General features: G+C 43.4%; 1 protein-coding gene across 1 annotated transcript in view; it reads right to left on the minus strand.

Moving 5' to 3' along the window:
- The window catches only part of LOC134929602 (sodium-dependent neutral amino acid transporter B(0)AT3-like), a 484,872-nt gene that overhangs the window by 282,805 nt on the left and 186,486 nt on the right, over positions 1–15,581 (minus strand). Inside the window, exon 6 of the mRNA XM_063925189.1 lies at positions 15,443–15,555. Within this exon, the coding sequence (XP_063781259.1) occupies positions 15,443–15,555 (113 nt within the window). The remainder of the gene's footprint in view (positions 1–15,442; positions 15,556–15,581) is intronic.

The following is a 15,581-nucleotide window of genomic DNA, read 5'->3' on the forward strand; positions in this document are numbered from 1 at the left end:
TCTGTGTTACTGCAGCCTGTTTCCTATATGTGTGGCCTGTGCAGCCTCACCTGTCAGATTATTAGGTCATTACGTGGCGAGTCTGTGTAACTGCAGTTTGTCTCTTGTATTTGGCCTGTGCTGTCTCACCTGTCAGTTAATTAGACCATTACCTTGTGTCTGACTTCCAGCCACCCAGTATTTCCCAGCCTGCCCTTCAGCTGGAGCCGGTGATAGAAGAAGATTCAAGTTTCATGTTCTAGTTTGTACCTGTGTCAAGGCCCCCCTGTCCGATGGTGGGATCTTGTATTTGTGCAATTGTTGCTGATATACTACGTGCAATATCTAGTCCAGGTGGAATCCTGTGTATCCTGTCCTGAGGGCATTACCCATCACCGGAGTTCCAGCTTCCTGTGAATCCCCCTGCTTCTGGCTAAGGCTCTAGTTCCAGTTTATGGTTCCAGGCGTCCTGTCCTAGTATCCAGTCTGAGGGGTTTGTTTCCAGCTCGTCTTCTATTCTGCTTCCAGTGGATTTAGTCTGGTTCTAGAGCACCTCGGAACTCCGGTGGTTTCTTCATACACCTCTCGTGGTATCATGAGTCCAGTGGCTCTGCCGTATTTGGCGACAGAGATCACATTTTCCGTTTCTATTTCAGTTGTGTATTTCTGCAGTGTATTCCACACAGCCTTAGTTGTGTATTTGTAACGGTGTTGCATTATGTGGCTAGGCCGTGATATTTTTGTTGTATTCTTTGAGTAGCGACGGTGTCGCAATCTACGGTTAGACCACTTGCCTTTGTTCCTGTGTTGGGGTTTTGGTGACTGCGCCGCATATAATCTGTTTATTATTTTCTCTGTATTTTCACCTGTTTCTCATCATGTTAGCCTTAGCTAGATGTTCCCCTTATTCACTCGCAGTCACGGTTGGTGCCTTGTTACCTAATAAGACCTGGGGGCATCGGAGTCTGGGCGGACCTAATTCGCCCATTCAAACGGCAGAAGACTAGCTCTGCAGGCACCATCTGACTAGTGATGGGAAATCTAGATCACTTTGGTGATTAGTTCATTATGATCTAGTTCACTGAAAAGATAAGTTCAGAAGAATATTTCATGTAGTTCATTGAATTCATCATTTCACTCACTGACTCTGAGACTGAAAGAAGTGAATGGATTTAGAACTAGTCTAGACTATTACACATAGAGTAGGTATTTCTAATACTAGCTCATTGTGGGAGTTATAGTCTTGTTCAAATGATCAGATACAGTATGTTTAATATGTCAGATTTTTTTTATTTAAGAAAAGCAATAACTTATATAGCAACCTTATAGTGACATGTTTATCTCTGCAATATTACTCCCATTGTTGGCACTAATTTTTACTTCATAATATGCAAGTGAAAGACCCAAATTCAGAGTGATGTAATAAGTCACCTTTTTCTGCTTTTAAAATACAATAATTAAAAGAAAAAAATGTCCCTTTGCCCCAATGAACAGACCTTAGAAAGAGATAAAGTGTAGATGTTGCAAAGTAATCAATCAGCTTCTGTCATTTATCTTTAACAGTCTATCAAGTGACAGAAGCTGATTGGTTGCTATGGGCAACTGTTCTACTTTATGTCACTTGAAGGTTCATAGTACATATCTCCCTGCCTTGTGTTGTGTGCAGTAATCAGACCCTACAGGATAGCATGCAGCACCCAGCACTGTGTCTTTAGCTGATTGGGAGTGTAGCTTGTCACTTAATATACTGGGGGAATGAATCATGGCTATATGCAGTTCAGGATTATTTCCATACAATGCATATGTCTGAGCACAGCAGTGCCACACATGGTAGCTTAGAAGTACTGTACTGACTTGTTATGGCTGTATGAATCATTGATTCACTGATCTGATCAGTGATCTGTATGAATCAGTGAACTACTGAACTACTTGCAAGGAGAATGACGCATGAGATGTCAGGACAATGCAGCTCAGCATCAGCTCCATACAATCAATGCATATGCCTGAGCACAGCAGTGCCACACATGGTAGCTTAGAGGTACTGTACTAACTCATATGGCTGTATGAGTCATTGAGTCAGTGAACTGATCAGTGACCTGTATGAATCACTGAACTGCTGAGCTACTTGCAAGGAGAATGACTCATGAGTCGTCAGGACAATGTAGCTCATGATCAGCTCCACAGAGTGAGTCCACACTATGTCTGAGCGCTGCAGTGCCACCTGTGGCAGCAGAGATGTACTGGCTCATGAGTATTGCTGAGTGAGAGCTGAATAACAACAGTGCTGCTGCTGCAGCAGCACTTACACAACACCCAGCAGAAGATTTGGCACAGCAGTATGATCAGGAACCAGTAGTACCAGAAGCAGCAGCAAGTGTTTTGACATCTGGACTAATAGGACAGTGATTGTATGACAGAAAGGTGAGCAGCATGACCACGCATGCTCACTCACAGACACACATAGACTTTGGCTAGGCAGTGCAGATGCTTTTATTATTAGATCTGTATTGCTGGGCTGTGTTGTACTTTTAACTTTCATTTTACAGCATCAGATTCAGGAAGTGAAAATTCAGTGAGTGAGACAGTGAGTAGCCTAATGCAGCTGCTGGCCCTATTCTGTCTGTGTCTAACTCCTCCTTTCTGATGAACTAATCTTTGCCAGAGCTGTGAACTGAACGAACTAGTTCACTTTAAAGATTAAATTATAGATTGAAAATAGAGGCGCTCATGAGAAACACATACCAAAATATCACAGGTTCAGTATCAGCCAAGGAATAGATAATAATGATAATATAAAATATGTATATTTATTAATAGTAATATAAAAGTACTATAACATAATGGATAATTCAATATTCCATATGATTTTAGCAAGATATATCAGATACAAAAATTAAAAAATTGCATGAATTGTCTAAATCCTAATAGTATATTAATATACTTGAAGAATCACTGAACTGTACGGTTCAAAAAGTGTGTATCAGAATGTTGCAGTCTCTTAGAGAAACACTGTTGCCACGTGCACCGTCCCCCTTTTTGAAAACCACTGAACATTTGTATCCAGGACGCACTCAAGCCACAGCCATTCTACCCGGCCTTACTAACAACAGCCGTGGGCGGCTTTCTACTTGGCCGCACGATCAGCTGCAGACGCCGCACGGACACGGCAACTATTTCCAGCGTTCTCCACCTTGGTCTCTACCGGCGGACGGTGCACGTCCAGGTAGCTTGGAAGGTACGCACATCTACACCCGGGCTCAAAACATTACCCGATCCAGCAGCCACACAATTTGCCGTTCACAATCACCCGCACAAAGCACCTGTAAGGTGTAACAAGCAGGGTAACCAAATAATCGGTGCAGCTGGCTGAAAGATTCAGATATCCCACGTACCTTCCAGCTTCTTCATTTACTGGGCAACTTTTGGACTCACCCGGGGACGCTCGGGTTCACCAGCCCTTGTGGAGAGGTATTTCATACATTCATCCATGCTGACTATCAATTAATACGTGCAGTCAATGTGACACATTCAGGATTCACTTGTAGTAGCTGTGGCAACAGTGTTTCTCTAAGAGACTGCAACATTCTGATACACACTTTTTGAACCGTACAGTTCAGTGATTCTTCAAGTATATTAATATACTATTAGGATTTAGACAATTCATGCAATTTTTAAATTTTTGTATCTGATATATCTTGCTAAAATCATATGGAATATTGAATTATCCATTATGTTATAGTACTTTTATATTACTATTAATAAATATACATATTTTATATTATCATTATTATCTATTCCTTGGCTGATACTGAACCTGTGATATTTTGGTATGTGTTTCTCATGAGCGCCTCTATTTTCAATCTATAATTTGATCAACCCTTTAGGAGTACTGCACATCTCCTTATAGTGGCGAACGTGTTTTCCCCACGCCATAAGATCCAGGTTCAATTCACATTTATTTATAACATATCATTTTACACAGGCGCAGCAAAAGAGTTTTTTCTTTTTGTTCACTTTAAAGATTAGTTCATTTGGAACTAATCATTCATGAACTACCCATCACTACATGCGACCACTGAGAGGAGTAACAGAGCCAGGAGTAGAAATGGTGTAGCTGCAACTATCCATCCCCAGCCGCAGCTCAACACGTGAGTTCTGGAACTCCCCAGTAGTCACCCAATCTCCAGAGTTCCAGTTACTTGTTTCCTAACATTATCAGCGGCCATACAGCAAAAAACAAAACTAAACAGAGTAGTTTTCTTTTTTGGAAGAGTCCAGTCCAGCCTTGTCTAGTCCAGTCCAGCCTTGTTTAGCCTATATATCCTTCTGTGCCTGTTATGCAAGCCCTGCAGGCATCTCTCTAAGCCCTGAACTCTGCTTTCAGTGTCTTGAAACCACAGTGGCTGGAAGTTTTGCAGCAATCCTTAAAGCAACTGCAAAACCTTCTGACCAACATTTTCCTTATACTGCCTGAATTTATTGAGACTTCACCTATCTCTAAAGAGACTCTTGTTCACAATATTGTGAAAACAGAATCCTCTTATTTGGTTGTGAGAAAATGTTTAAAAGTTTTCTGCGGCCCAGCATCACAGAAACTTACATTTATGCCTATATTGTGGGGGTTCAGGCCACTATCTGCAGACCTGTGATTTGCGCAGGCCAAAATGTGGTGACAAGTTCTGCCCTCTGGTCAAGTTGAGTTAGGATTCAAGACCTATTCCTGTCTCTACTGTGGCAGAGTTACTTGTCATGAAACCCAGAAAAAAAACACTCTGACCTATAATTGGGGTCCTGGGACTAGGGAGCTTCATTGTAGATTCTGGAATCAAAGAAGAATGTTTCCCTCATCTTTTTACTTTCCTGTTAAATCAGAGCTGCAATCCCCAGTAGAGGACTCTCAGGGTCTAGGAGCGATGTCCAATGCTCAGGGTCTAGGAGCGGTGCCCGATGCTCAAGGTCTAGGAGCAGTGCCCGATGCTCAGGGTCTAGGAGCAGTGCCTGATGCTCAGGTTCTAGGAGCGGTGCCTGATGCTCAGGGTCCAGGAGCAGGCACATCCCCAGGAGGGGATCTAGAAGCCATTTCCCCTGGAGGGGGCTTAAGGGGCACAGCTCCAGTAGGAGTCTCAGAGGCCATAACCCCAGAAGAAGTCGTGAAGGTCATGACCATAGAAGGGGTCTTGATAACCATAGACTCAGGGAGAGAGTCCGATGTTCCGGTCTCTGTGAGAGAGTCCGATGTTCCAGTCTCAGTGAGAGAGTCCGATGTTCCGGTCTCAGTGAGAGAGTCCGATGTTCCGGTCCCATCAAGGGAGTTCAATGTTCCAGTCCCAGCGAGGGAGTCCGATGTTCCGGTCCCAGTGAGGGAGTCCGACAAGCCGGTCCCAGCGAGGGAGTCTGACAAGCCGGTCCAAGTGAGGGAGTCTACAAGAGCCGGTCCCAGCAAGGGAGTCTGACAAGCCGGTCACAGTGAGGGAGTCCAATGGTCCGGTCCCAGCGAGGGAGTTCGAAAGTCCGGTCCCAGCGAGGGAGTCCGATGGTCCAGTCCCAGCGAGGGAGTCTGACGAGCCGGTTTCAGCAAAGGGATTGCCGAAGTCCACTGCACCAGAGGGGTTCCCAAAGGCCACTGCCCCAGAGGGGTTCCCGAAGGCCACTGCCCCAAAGGGGTTCCCTAAAGCCCCAGCCCCAGAGCGGGTCCCGAAAGCCACAACCCCGGAGGGGGTCCCAAATAAAACAGCCCCTGGTGGGGTTCGGAAATTCACAGCCTCTAGTAATGTCTGTAGTGATCTTGTCCCAGCAATGCACTCCAGCCAGTCAGATGGGAATGAAGTGGATCCTGACTCTTTATATGATATCTCTACATATATAGTCTTTGATGGGGACTTAGTCCAATTTCTTGCGCTCACTAAAAACTATGTCACCATTATGCAGTCTAGACCATCTTTGGGCATCACTTCGGAAAAGTTTGTGCTCTATCTGATTTATTCCTTTAGAGGAGAGCCTTTTGAATGGGCATCCAACTTAATTAAAACCCGAAGATCCCATTCTTCAGGATGCCCGGGCATTCAGTGATGCTGTCATTAAGAAATATGGTCCCAAAGAGAATGGTTCAGGTTCCTCTAAGTCACCCGTCTTATCTGCTGAGAGTCCACCAAATATTATAAAGTTGGTACAAAGATCTCAGCCCATTGTATTGACTGCAGGATGTGCTTTTCTATCTTCTTCTAGCAGTAATCTCAATCATGCTCAGGGGGAAAAGAAGTAAAACAAATAGAAATAATTGATGACTCTTGCCTTGTTTGCTTAAAAAAATAAAGGAGGATTTTTCTTGTCTTGTGTCCAGTGGCCACTGTCAAGGTAGGGGGGGGGGGCACTTTTACAAGCTGTAGCCACAGCTTGTTTCTGTCTTCTTGCCATTGTCTGTTTGTACCAGCATTTCAGGTTTTTGTTAATGTATCCCTTGTTTTGGAAAACCTGGATATTGGGGTCCTTTGACCCCTACTCAAGGGGAGGGTACTGTTATGAGCCACTGAGGTGGCTCATTCCTTTTTGCATTCTGTTCATGTATTTTATGTTATATTTCTGTTGAATGCCAGGTTTTCTCGTGTACTTGTTTAGAGTACTGTTGTAGGTCATTATGTGGTGAGTCTGTGTAACTGCAGCCTGTTTCCTGTGTGTGGCCTGTGCAGTCTCACCTGTCAGATTATTTGGTCATTTTGTGGTCTGTGTAACTGCAGTCTGTCTCTTGTATTTGGTAATTTTGTGGTCTGTGTAACTGCAGTCTGTCTCTTGTATTTGGCCTGTGTTGTCTCACCTATCAGTTAATTAGACCATTACCTTGTGTCTGGTTTCCAGCCATCCTGATTGGGGCATGATTTCTTTATTTCCCAGCTTGCCCGTCAGCTGGAGCCGGTGACATAAGAAGATTCTAGTTTCATGTTCCAGTTTGTACCTGTGTCCAGGCCCCCCTGTCTGATTGTGTATTTGTGCAATTGTTGCTGATATACTACTTGCGATATCTAGTCCAGGTGAAATCCTGTGTATCCTGTCCTTAGTGCATTACCCAACACCTGAGTTCCAGCTTCCTGTGAATCAGCCTGCCTTTGGATAAGGTTCTAGTTCCAGTTTATGGTTCCAGGCAACCTGTTCCCAGTATCCAGTCTGAGGGGTTTGTTTCCAGCTCATCTCCTGTTCTGCTTCCAGTGGATTTAGCCTGGTTCTAGAGCACTTCAGAACTCCGGTGGTTTCTTCATACACCTCTCATGGTATCGTGAGTCCAGCGGCTATGCCAAATTTGGCGACAGAGGACGCATCTTCCGTTTCTATTTCAGTTGTGTATTTCTGCAGTGGCTTCCACATAGCCTTAGTTGTGTATTTGCAATGGTGTTGCATTATGTGGATAGGCCACAATACTTTTGTTGTATTCTTTGAGTAGCGACAGTGTCACAATCTGCAGTTTGATCACTTGTCTTTGTTTCTGTGTTGGGGTTTTGGCGTCCGCGCCGCACATAATCTGTTTATTGTTTTCTCTGTATTTTCACCTGTTACTCATCACATTAGCCTTAGCTAGATGTTCCCCTTATTCACTCGCAGTCTCAGTTGTGCCTTGTTACCCAATAAGACCTGGGGGCATCGGGGTCTGGATGAACCTTATTCTCCCATTCAAACAAGGCAGAAGACTAGCTCTGCAGGTACCATCCAACCACTGAGAGGAGTAAGGAGTAGAGTTGGTGTAGCTGTCACTATCCATCCCCAGACACAGCACCACACGAGTTCTGGAACTCCTCAGTAGTCACCCGATCTCCAGAGTTCCAGTTACTTGTTTCCTAACACTTACAGCCCTGGTAGACATATCTGCAGAACTATCTATAAGTGTGTACCCTGCCTAATAGTGGATGTGTATATTATTAACAAAGCTAATGGCTACAGACATACTGTATGCATAAGTAATGTATGCATAGTGTAAACTGACATATGACACACATGCTTGTTCACCTTTGCATCTATATACGTAGCTGCTCCTGGCTTTTGGGATACAATTGTGACCCACTCTGCATCAATCCAATTGTGGGTCTGGTTCTCCGTGTACTACTCTGAATGGTCATGCTAAGTTTTATGCCACATTCCTCTTGCATCACTAAGTAACATACTGTAAGTTAAGCACACAGGTTTTTGATCTAGATCTCTGCTCATGTTTTGGATCTGGATTGGTTTTGCCACTCTTTTGGGTTTTGGTTGTGGATCTGGATGATTTTTGAAAAAAAACCCATAAAAACTGCTAAAATTACAGAATTTGGGGGTAATTTAAACCTACGATACTAGTAACCTCAATAACATTAATTTCCACTAATTTCCAGACTATTCTGAACACCTCACACCTCACAATATTGTTTTAGGCCAAAAGGTTGCACCAAGGTAGATGGATGACTAATCTAAGCTACACAGGTGGGCGGCACAAACACCTGGCCCATTTAGGAGTGGCACTGCAGTGGCAGACAAGGTGGCAGTTTTAAAAACTAGGCCCCTAAAGAGCACATAATGCAAAGAAAAAAATAGGTGCACCGAGGTAGTTTGATGACTAAGCTAAGTGACATAAGTGTGCGGCACAAACACATGGCCCATCTAGGAGTGGCACAGCAGTGTCAGACAGGATGGCAGTTTTAAAAACTAGGCCCCAAAGAGCACATAATGCAAAAAAAAAAAAGAGGTGCACCGAGGTCGCTGGATGACTAAGCTAGGCGACACAAGTGGGCGGCACAAACACCTGGCCATCTAGGAGTGGCACCTCAGTGGCAAACAGGATTGCAGTTTTAAAAACTAGGCACCAAAGAGCACATAATGCAAAGAAAAAAAGAGGAGCAAGATAGAATTGTCCTTGGGCCCTCCCACCCTTATGTTGTATAAACAGGACATGCACACTTTAACAAACCCATCATTTCACCAACAGGGACTGCCACACGACTGTAGCTGAAATGAATGGTTTGTTTGGGCCCCCACCAAAAAATAAGTGATTAATCTCTCCTTGCACAAACTGACTCTACAGAGGCAAGATGTTGTCCTCTTCTTAATCCTCCAATTCCTCACCCTTTTCAGTGTGTACATCCTCCTCCTCACAGAGTATTAATTTGTCCCCACTGGAATCCACTATCACAGGTCCCAGTGTACTTTCTGGAGGCAATTGCTGGTAAAGGTCTTCCTGGAGGAATTTATAATTCATTTTGATGAACATCATCTTCTCCACATTTTGTGGAAGTAACCTCCTACGCCAATCGCTGACAAGGTTACCAGCTGCAATAAACACTCTTTCGGAGTACACACTGGAGGGGGCCAACTTAGGTAAAATAAAGCCAGTTTGTACAAGGGCCTCCAAAGTGTCTCTTTTTCCAGCCAATATACATACGGGCTGTCTGACATGCCTACTTGGATGCTGTCACTTATAATCCTCCACCATTCTTTCAATGGTGACAGCATCATATGCAGTGACAGTAGACATGTCAGTTATTGTTGGCAGCTCCTTCAGTCCTGACCAGATGTCAACACTTGCTCCTGACTGCACTGCATCACCACCAGCGGTTGAGCTCGGAAATTTTATCCTTTTCCTCGCAGTCCCAGTAGTTGTAGAAAATGGAGGAGCTGTTGATGGGTCACATTCCACTTGAGTTGACAATTTTCTCACCAGCAGGTCTTTCAACCTCTGCAAACTTGTGTCTGCTGGAAAGAGAAAGAGAGGCTTTAAACCTAGAATCGAGCACAGTGGCCAAAATGTAGTGCTCTGATTTCAACAGATTGACCACCCTTGAATCCTGGCAAAGCAAATGAATGGCTCCATCCACAAGTCCCACATACTGAGCGGAATCGCTCCGTCTTAGCTCTTCCTTCAATTTCCCCAGCTGCTTCTGCAAAAGCCTGATGAGGGGAATGACCTGACTCAAGCTGGCACTGTCTGAACTGACTTCATGTGTGGCAAGTTCGAAGGGTTGGAGAACCTTGCACAACACAAAAATCATTCTCCACTGCACTTGAGTCAGGTGCATTCCCTCTCCTTTGCCTATATCATAGGTGGATGTATAGGCTTGAATGGCCTTTTGCTGCTCCTCCATCCTATTAAGCATATAGTGTGGAATTCTTCCTCATTACCACCCCTTGCTTCAGGTGATGGAAGGGCAGGTTTAGGAGTGTTTGCTGGTGCTCCAGTCTTTGGCACGTGGTGTCTGAATGTCAAAAAGGGTCCGCAATTTTTTTAGCCACCGACAGCATCTCCTGCAATCCCTGTCATTTTAAAAAAATTCTGCACCACCAAATGAATTGTATGTGCAAAACATGGGACATGCTGGAATTTGCCCAGATGTAATGCATGCACAATATTGGTGGCATTGTCCAATATCGCAAATCCCCTTGGAGAGTCTAAGTGAAGTAAGACATTGTGCGATGATGTCCCTCAGTTTCCGTAAGAAGTGTCAGCAGTGTGCCTCATACGGAAACACAGCGTAGCCTGTCTAGGAACGAGTTTGCATTTGTGAGATGCTGCTACTGGTGCCGCTGCTGTTGTTGCTGCGGGAGGCAATACATCTACACAGTGAGCAGTCACAGTCATGTAGTCCTTAGTTTGCCATACTCCACTTGTCCACATGTCCGTGGTTAAGTGGACAGTGGGTACAACCGAATTTTTCAGGACACTGAGGACACTTTTCTTAATATCCCTGTACAGTCCAGGAATCGCTTTCCTAGTGAAGTGGAATCTACATGGGATTTCGTACCTGGGACACAGTACGTCCATCAACTGTCTAAATCCCACTGCACTAATGGCGGATACCGGATGCATGTCTAACCCCAGCATAGTTGTTATGGCCTCAGTAATCCACTTTGCAACAGGGTGATTGCTGTCATATTTAATCTTCCTAGCAAAGGACTGTTGGACAGTCAATTGTTTAGTTGAACTACTACAAGTGGTCTTCCAAATTCTGGCTTCCCCTCTGGAATGATGATTGACTCCCAGCAGCAACAACAGCCGCGTCAGCAGCAGCAGTAGGCTGGAGGAATCCCAGTTAGGAGAGGACTCCTCAGTCATGCCAGTGACATGGTCTACAGGATTACTTATGTTTCTGAGGAAATTGACGTTGAGGGAGTTGGTGGTGTGGCTTGGGTAAAAGAGGAAGAAAGGATTTAGGTGGCAGGGGTCTCCTTACACTCTTACCCAAAGTTTCTGAACTTGACAATGACTTCTGATGAATGTGCTGCAGGTGACGTATAAGGTAGGATGTTCCTAGGTGGTTAACTTCCTTACCCCTACTTATTACGGATTGATAGAGGCAACACATGGCTTGATACCTGTTGTCCGGATTTTTGGTGAAATACTTCCACACTGAAGAGGTGGCTTTTTTGGTATTTTGCCCAGGCATGACAATGGGCTTTCTCATCCCACGGACAACAACTGTCTCCACTGGTGCCTTATTCAAACAAACCACATCACCATCAGAATCCTCATTGTTAACTTCCTCCTCAGCGCCAGCTGCACCAATATCCTCCTCATCCTGGTGTACATCTACAGTGACATCTTCAATCTCAATATCAGCAACTGGACTAGTGGTGCTCTTCCTAGCACTTACAGGGGGCGTGCAAATTGTGGTAGAGCCTCCTCTATCCATACAGTCTTGGGAAGGTTAGGCCTAGACATCGCAACCGCGGACACACTTGGACTCTCCTTGGGGATTTGTGATATCTCTGAACGCACAGTTGTTTTTTCCTGTGCTTTAACAAGCTTTTTCTTTTTTTTTTTTCAAGAGGGAGGAGGGCCATCCTCATGAGAAGCTGAGCCACCAGTCATGAACATAGGCCAAGACCTTAGCTTTTCCTTGCCACTTTATGTCGTGAATGGCATATTGCCAATTTTACGTTTCTCGTCAGATAATTTAATTTTTTTTCTGATCATTAATTTTAGCTTTTGAGATTTTAAATGCCATCTATGACAATGGCAGACAACATTGATGGAATTGCATCATCAATGTCATGACTGGTGGCAACAGCAGCTTCAGCACTAGTACTAAGAACTGGAAATGGTTCCTGATCTTCCACTATTTTTTCCACCAAATTGTTGCTCTCCATTTCACAGAACAGCACCCCTTTATTATGACAGCACACAGAATAGTGCCTTTATTTTCACAGCAACCTGTATTCTTACAGCATACGGGACCAGTGTGCCTTTATTTGAACAACTACATCCCTGAATTTTTGTAACATACAGGGCCAGAGTAATGTTATTTTAACATCAGCACCCCTATATTTTACAGTTTTGAGGAGCATTGTGCTTTAAATGTTTAGCAACTGCACCCTTGAATTTTTACAGCATACAGGGCCAGTTTAATGTCATTTTAACAGCAGCACCCCTATATTTTACAGCATACAAGAACAGTGTACTTTTAATTTTTAACAACTGCACCCCTGAATTTTTCCAGCATACAGAGCCAGTGTAATGTTATTTGAACAGAAGCACCACTATATTTTACAGCATACAGGAGAAGTGTGTTTTTAATTTTTAACAACTGCACCCCTACATTTTTACAGCATACAGGGACAGCAGCACCCCTATATTTTACAGCATACAGGAGTAGTGTGCTTTTAATTGTTAACAACTGCACACCTGAATTTTTATAGCATACAGGGCCAGTGTAATGTTATTTGAACAACAATACAACATACAGGGCCAGTGTAATGTTATTTTAACAGCAGCACCCCTATTTTTTTTACAGCATACAGGATCAATGTTCTTTTAATTTTTAACAACTGCACCCCTGATTTTTTACAACATACAGGGACAGCAGCACCCCTATATTTTACAGCATACAGGAGCAGTGTTCTTTTAATTTTTAACAACTGCACACCTGAATTTTTACAACATACAGGGACAGCAGCACCCCTATATTTTACAGCATACAGGAGCAGTGTGCTTTTAATTGTTAACAACTGCACACCTGAATTTTTATAGCATAAAGGGCCAGTGTAATGTTATTTGAACAACAATACAACATACAGGGTCAGTGTAATGTTATTTGAACAGCAGCACCCCTTTATTTTACAGCATACAGGAGCAGTTTGCTTTTAACAACTGCACCCCTGAATTTTTATAGCATACAGGGCCAGCAGTATCCCTATATTTTACAGCATACAGGAGCAGTGTGCTTTTAATTTTTAACAACTTCACCCCTACTTTTTTACAGCATACAGGGTCAGTGTAATGTTAGTTGAACAGCAGCACCACTATATTTTACAGCATACAGGAGCAGTGTGCTTTTAATTTTCAACAACTGCATCTCTGAATTTTTACAACATACAGGGCCAGCAGCATCCATATATTTTAAAGCATACAGGAGCAGTGTGCTTTTAATTTTTAACAATGGCACCTCTGAATTTTTACAACATACAGGGCCAGCAGCACCACTATATTTTACAGCATACAGGAGTTCAGTGCCCCTGTACCATGTACAACACAGTGACAGCCAGGACAGCAACACCTATGTACAGCTGCAGCACCCGGCCATAACAGCACTTTAAACACCAATGACAGCAAGGATAGCACCCCTAACACAGCACAGGTACACCACAGTGACTGCAGCAGCACTCCTACAGAGCACACACTAACCCGACCTGACACCACCACCCACAGAGAGAGAGAGTTCTGTCTCCCTCACTATCCAAGTACGGAGTGTAAATGGCAGCGACGCTCGGCTGTCCATATGGAGTCCAAAAGTTGTGAGATTCAGACAGACTGGTTCCGAGTCTGGCGGGAAGTACCAAGCAGGACTTGGATCCGGGCTCGTAGCGTGAAGTTCAGGGGGAGTTCGGGTCTCTGGGTACCGAACCCGCTCATCTCTACTTATAACTGATTGCTGCTTTAAATTTAGCAGCAAACCCACAAAAATTAAACAAGTTTCTTGAAATCTATTACGTAACCCCATTGGTACAGTATGCACTGCTTATGTAAGCCTTTATTTCAACCCATTGAAGTTTCAGATTTTCAAACCTGGTTGTGCATTCAGGACATTTTTTGATGTCTGTGTTACCAACCCTGCTCATGTCTTTATTAGTAATTGACTACTGAGTTGATAATACTTTGCTGAGTAACAATTTCAGTCCAGCCATCCACAAATTAGACCATAGCCTTTAAGATGATTAAATAATATGAAAATCTGCCGTTATATAAACCAGTATACAGCATAACTTAATTTATGCTTAATTATGAGCATTGTACAGTACAGTACAGTATAGTACTTAGTGACACTCGAGTAAGAAAATAGGTCTGTCTACATGGAAAAAAAGACGGATGCAGAGTTGAACAGAAATCATAAACGGGTATATTTCTACTTACTCCAACTCTGCATAGCTAGCATTTACCTATATGAGAATGCCCAATGGCAACCCATTCCATTCTTTTCATTTGTGAAAATGTGTAATTGTAGTGCAACCAAACTTTGAATCAACCGTACATGCTTGCAGTCAGTACTGGTGCATGCACAGCGTGATGAGCTCTTATCGGAGCCTATAGCTCTGCAACTACAGATTGAGAAATAGAAGTGTACTGTACATTTTCAGCCCTAAAAAAACATTTTATTCTTGAATATTTTGGACTGCAAACACTCAATGTGGGTGCTACTATCACATAGTGTTAGGACTACCATATCAGATACACCATGAAGTTGCTGGTGTATTTGAGATATCTGCATTTCTACTATTATATAGAATGTAAATCTCATTTGCTGATCCATTATAGGGGTGTGGATCATTAGATCGACACTGTCTAGGTCGACAATGTTTAGGTCGACCACTATAGGTCGACAGTCACTAGGTCAACAGGGTTGAAAGGTCGACAGGGTTTCTAGGTCGACAGGTCAAAAGGTCGACATGAGGTTGTTGGTTTTTTTGGGGGGTCATTTTCTTCATAGAGTAAACGGGAATCCCAATTAGTGCACCGTGTCCCCTCGCATGGCTCACTTCGCTTGCAATGCTTTGGTTAAGGTGCCTTGCGACAGATTACTGTTCCAATCGTAGTCCACGTGGATCGTTAAGTATGTAAAAGTTAAAAAAAAAGAAAAAAATAGAAAAACTCATGTCGACCTTTTGACCTGTCAACCTAGCACATGTCGACCTAGAAACCCTATCGACCTTCCAACCCTGTCGACCTAGTGACTGTCGACCTATAGTGGTCGACCTAAACATTGTCGACCTACACAGTGTCGATCTTCAGACCGGATCCCCATTATAGTGTGCTGTGGGATTCTGTGTGTTTTCTCTTGTGAAGATTAGCCCCTCCCTTGCAAGCATCTGTAATGGATAAATAAATTGATCTGATCAATTTACTGTTTTTGTGTATTACAAGATTATATGTTGAAATGCATACAGTATGTATGGTGGAAAATGTTAGGCATGAAGGTTCATATCACATAGAGTACAATGAGTATAGGTAGTTGCTTACCTCTCTGGGTTGTAACTAGAAAATGCTATTAATCCTCCAAAACCCAATGCAAGTGAAAAGAATATCTGGGTAGCTGCATCCAGCCATACTCGGGGAGATTTCAAAATTGCCAACTACAGTACAAAAAACAATGCTGTTT

This window comes from Pseudophryne corroboree, chromosome 5 (assembly GCF_028390025.1).
Source record: "Pseudophryne corroboree isolate aPseCor3 chromosome 5, aPseCor3.hap2, whole genome shotgun sequence".
Taxonomy (NCBI): domain Eukaryota; kingdom Metazoa; phylum Chordata; class Amphibia; order Anura; family Myobatrachidae; genus Pseudophryne; species Pseudophryne corroboree.